At 41.9% G+C, this 5,569-nt stretch overlaps 1 protein-coding gene across 1 annotated transcript in view; it reads right to left on the reverse strand.

Moving 5' to 3' along the window:
• stt3a (STT3A, subunit of the oligosaccharyltransferase complex (catalytic)) overlaps positions 1–5,569 on the reverse strand; it is a 24,922-nt gene that overhangs the window by 8,018 nt on the left and 11,335 nt on the right. The window contains exons 12-14 of the mRNA XM_015400837.1: positions 4,284–4,439; positions 1,077–1,265; positions 852–968 (exon numbers count right to left, since the gene is read on the reverse strand). Coding sequence (XP_015256323.1) covers positions 852–968; positions 1,077–1,265; positions 4,284–4,439 — 462 coding nt within the window. The remainder of the gene's footprint in view (positions 1–851; positions 969–1,076; positions 1,266–4,283; positions 4,440–5,569) is intronic.

Consider the following 5,569-nt stretch of genomic DNA (forward strand, 5'->3'; position numbering starts at 1 on the left):
AAACAAAATGTACTTTTCAATGTGTTCGGGCTGACGTATGTCAATGGAGGCGAGAACATTATACCTCTAAGTGTCACTATATGGCCCAATTACCGATTTAATGCATAATTTTAAAAAAAATGTTCCGATGTTGAGAGGACGGCGGCAACCAGCGGACCTCCGAGGCTAACGGCAGCCAGGGCTAACATTAGCCCGTCTGCAGCAGCCCTCTCGCTGCATAGCCGTGTGTGAAGGACCGCTGGTTCTAATGGCGATATTTTTGTTTTATTTGGCAAAAATAATTATTTGATTTGCGTTTATCTGACTGTTAACTTTTATTACCTCAATACATGAAAAAAGTAAGAATTTATTATTATCTAGAGACTATTAAACAGGAGGGGAAAATGCAGCTCCAGACGAGACGAGCGGGTGGTGACGTCTGTTCCAATGGACCCATATTTATGCTGCTGCTCCCGTTCTCCCAGAGTCCACACTTTCCTGTGTTCTTCTCAAGAACATACTCGGCGAGGACACGAGTCCGTACAGCCAACAATTCACTCTCTAACTATACACCTGTAACAGTCACCACTACTCTGCAAAGATTCTTATTTCAATCACTGCGTATATTTGCTGTGACACATGAATCAAGATGCTATGACCAAAAAATTTGTTTCACAGATGACCCTTGATATATGATTGGCTGAATTTGTGTTCGGGCTGACGTATAACTAACTGGCCTGCATAAGGTAACAGATTTTAAGACAGGATGTTTTTTAAAATAAAAATTTTCTGTCTAATAAAGTGTACGTTTATATACATGTTTAAGCCAGAATGATTTGACATTTAAATAAGACTTTTACAGAAAAACTCACCTGTCCAACCCTGGAGATGTGCGTGTTGTTCCAGGTGTTGTTGTCCACTAGAATGGTCCGATTAGCCATGGCGGTGATCTGATAGCCGTAATCCCACCACGACATGACCTTGGCATCCTGACAGAGATCAAAGTTGCTTTTATAAAAATGGCAGAACGTCTCAAAACGATCCCAGCACTGAAGTTGCTTCTGCTCCCGCCCTAAATTTCCTTTGGGGCGTCAGACCTCGGGGGTGTTGTGTCGCAGCCAGTAGTAGGCCTCTCTGAAGTCGTCGAAGATGATGCGGCTGCCGTCACCTCCGCGGGCCGACAGAACGATGGAGGGAGACGAGTAGGCTTCGCTGGTCACCCAGGTGGAATGGAAGGTGTAGGTGATGAGGAAGAAAGCCATGACCAGAATCATCCCACTGGCTACCTGTAGGGGGCAGCAACACATGATGGAACCAAGAGGAATCAGTTACCCGATGAGACTACGCTTCCTGGAACCACATGAGGCTCATTGAATTAATCATTTATAATTCATCTTAAGACACAAAAAAGAAGCATATAAAAGCACTTCCTGTCTCTAATGTAATGTCAGTATAAATCTAGCTGCTTTATTTCTGGCTTCAGATGTTTGTTAGAGAACAGAACAAATGGCATCACGAAGACTAAAGCTGGGTTAGAAATCAATATCCCACCATTAAGGCCATCATCTAAACCAGGAGTAACCAATTAAAAATCAACAGGTCAGAATAAAGAAAATCAACCAGTAAAGGTCCGGAGAATATTTTAAATATAATCTGTTACTTTAAACAGAATATAAGACTGAAATAAAATGAGGTGTTTATGCATCCATGTTATACATTGCATATTTAAATAAAAAAATATTAAAAATTAAATGTTTTTCCATTTTAAAATCTTTTTTTTTTAGTAGAGAACAACAATCGTTCAGTTTGGTTTATAGACAATTTCCTGATTCACATATTTTTATAAAACAGCTGAACTGACCGTTATTTTTCCTTCCATTTTTTCTGTCTTAATGTTTGCAGTGGGCTTTATGCTGCCCTGAAAGGCTTTAAACCTGGTTTGAATGGAGACTAAGCCATTCTAAAGCACATATCAATTTCAGCCTGGATCCATATTTATCTTTGATTCTGTTCATGGTGGAGAATCCTGCTTCACAGCAGCAGGTTGAGCCAAACATCCTCTAAATGTTCAGGGTCATCTTTGAGCACCATTTCACTTTTCTTTCACCAGTTCACCACAGTTCTTCCAGCAGTCCACACTTTCTCTGCTCTCTTTTTCTCATCATCTTCTCCTTCTTTCCCATCGCCCGGCTTGCCACAGGTTTGCCTGCTGTGTCTAATACTCCATTTACACTACCCTTGAAAAACCGATCCATGCCGAGACAGGTCCGAGCTCGGATCAGTTAACCAGGCCAAGCTCGGTTCTGACGACTGTTTATATCTCGGTTCCTCGACTCCTAGTGACGATCTGCGGTATTAGTGCCAGTATTGAAGGAGGATATCAAGTAGTTGGTGGCGGTAACGCACCAGAAGTTGTTTGCCAACTGCCATAAAACACAAGAAGAAGACGAAGAAGGAGGGAATCAAGCAAATCAAAATGGCGCCCGTCACATTCAGAAAGTTATGCTTGATTATCATTGCTGTACTTCTGTGTTTGCGGAGGGTCAGGCAAAGACGTCAACCTTTCGTGGATTTACTTGAGAAAGTCGGCTTTTGGGATTGTTGTTTATAGTTGTTCTTCTGTTTTGTGTTGGTTGGCAAGCAACTTCCGGAGGGGTATTAACGCTACCTACTGGAATGGAGTGTGAATCGGGATGTGCAGCCAGACGGAGATGACGGATTCTGCTCATGCGCTCTTGTTATCAGAGAACCGAGCAAACCTCTGGAACTGGTCTGCAGTTATCTCAGTTCGGTTGTGTCTAGCTCGCTTCAGTTCAGTTCAGTTTGCTTTCTATTTACACACGATAAGTTATCTCAGTTACTGAGCTAAGACCGGTCTTGGCACGGTTTTTCAAGGGTAGTGTAAATGGGGTATAAAAGTAGCAGCAGCAGCAACCCAGACTGACAGCAGCTCATTGGATAATTTGGATCACGTGTAGCCTGGTGCCGGACGCTTCGGATGGCTTTACCGTATAAAACAGGAGAAGCGGCGCAAGCAAAGTTATAGCCGTTGGACAACATACAGTAAATTATAAATGTTTTAAATCAGGTTGGGTCTAGATTAGCCAGTAGGGGGTCCGGATCTGGACCGCGGTCCGCTAATCCATGACCTCTGATCTAAACTAAAAAAAAATAATAATAATAAAACACAGACTGATGCATGGGCGGGCTGATTAGTTTTTCTTGTACGTATATCAGCTGAAAAACAAGTTTATGGATTCATTAGTTCATTCAGCAGCCGCGCCTCTAGGTCACATGAAGCAAATATATCGCCGCTCCCTCCATCTGACATCAACTGTTAGTGTTTCGTTTTGTTTGGAAATGTTTGTGTTTAAACTGAAAACAATCATTCTGTTGCTTTTTTATTTAAACAGAGGAAAAGAAAGCAATTAAAAACATTAGGAGCACATATTGTGCACTGGCTAGATGTCATAAAAAAAAGTGGACCTCTAATGTGGACATGGAGCCAATATGGATCCACTTCAAAGCTACCAAGACATGGGCATCCATCTAAAAGGTCATCCAGGCTGGAAAAGGAAAGGAATCAGAAGCAGCCAAGAGGCTCATGCCGCTTGGAGCTGTTAAGATCCACGATTAGGGGGGAAATCTGTTATGATGGTAAACCATAAGACATCTAATCTACTCTTCAATCTGGCTTAGTTGGACAAAGATGAAGCTGGATTAAGATAAATATGATACAATCATGGGAGAAAACCTCTGAGGCAGCTAAAGTCGTCAGACTGAGACAGAGGTTCTTCTTCCTACAGCCAAGAGCAGAGGTCTGCAACCTTCACATCTAAAGGGCCACTTTGGCTTCAAGTTCAGCTGCCAAAAAAAAAGACGTTTTGGGAAAAAGGAACATTTTTTATCCTTTGTAAGGAACCATCATCCCTGTTAGGATGGGACTGGTGTTCATGGGAAACTGGGGTAAAAACAAAATGTTTGAAACTGTAACTAAGTTCAAAACACACAATAAATACTCCAGCTTCAACCTGCACTTTTTTATATATGAAATTAAAAACAAAAACAACAAAATGTTGAATTACAGGTAAAGTTTTTATGAACCTTTGAAGATCTAGAGAGCAGCAGACTGAAGACGCCTGGCCAACACATAAATGTAACCATGTGGTAAAATAGTTTGGAAAAACCTTGCAGTTTCTTCACAGATGATTATATAAGAGCAACAAACGTTTAAACTTCAAATTTAGGATGTATGGAGCCATTCCCCACATACAAAGCCAGGCTTAATGCACATTTTTAAGTACCTCGTTTTTGATGGGGTAGGTGGAGTCCTGCTGCTTCTTGGCCTTCTTATCCGGCCGGCTGACATCCAGATTTTTCATGTAGGTGGTTAACACCTGGGACACACCGATACCCGACAGAATGCACATGACTGGAGCCAGAACCAACATCAGACGCACCTGAGGAGAGGAAAAACAGAGGTAGTCATTTGTCGGTTTAAATTTTAATGACATTAAAATTTGTTCCTTCCAATAATTGGGTCGCTTTCAGTGTTTCCCACTAGAGGGCGCCATTGTTTGTTCTTAAGTCCCACTAGTTCAGAGAAGTAAATCCAGACTGGAAACATGCTAAAGCAGAACTTGAATGGATCCAGAGTCCGGTCCAGATTATTTACGCCGTTTAAAGGCCTCAATGATGCAAAATGAACCTGATGTGGTTCTGTTTGTAAATATAAACTCTGGTTTAAGATTTTACCTAAATCGTTCCCATTTAGTTGTACTGCATTACAGAAGAGCATAGTTTCTCTGCAGTTTAAAATAGAGAATTGATCAGAAAAGCAAAGTATTGGATAGAAAAGGTCATGTTAGCAATGAACTAGCCTTTTGGGAAATAATTCACTAGAAAGAGACAAATTTTAACTACCAAGTTCAACCAGATCCCCCCCAATCTATAAACATTGCTAACACAACAAGTCTCTCCCAACACCGATTGCTGGATTACACTAATAACAGAGAGCTATGACAGTTAAGCTCGATTTATACGCAACACATCTGCAAGGTCTGCGCAGCCTAGCTACATCGTTTTCAGCCGCCACGATGTTCCGTGCGCAAAGAAATTTCACATCATGCACCTAACAAGATTTGTAGCTACGCAGACAGCTCCTCTAGGAGAGCAGGCAGCAGCTCCTACCGGAGAGGCTTCGCAAATGTAAACATCTAGAGAAATCCTGTTATTTAGTGCATAAACTTCACCACATTTAACAGATTATGAAACATTCTTGGAGAGAAATGACTGTCAGCCTTCGATGGCAGTAAAAAGTTGTGAACGGCAGTGTTCTTTACTTCCTCGTGTAGTGTGGTGCTATAAGCTTTCAGTTTGTTCCGTACACGCCCCCCAAGAGCCAATCAGAATAAGGGAAAAGCTGCAGCGCTTGGCCAGGCAGATCATTTTCTATAAGGATCGTACCTACAAACACAACTCGACCGTTAGCGCCCACCTTATTGAAGCCAAGGACCAAAGTCTGACAGCATATGAGAGCGAGATACCCTGCCGCTTCTCATCTAAGTCTTGTACTAGCCTAGTAAACTAG

This window comes from Cyprinodon variegatus, unplaced genomic scaffold (assembly GCF_000732505.1).
Source record: "Cyprinodon variegatus isolate N-32 unplaced genomic scaffold, C_variegatus-1.0 Scaffold1153, whole genome shotgun sequence".
Taxonomy (NCBI): Eukaryota; Metazoa; Chordata; class Actinopteri; order Cyprinodontiformes; family Cyprinodontidae; genus Cyprinodon; species Cyprinodon variegatus.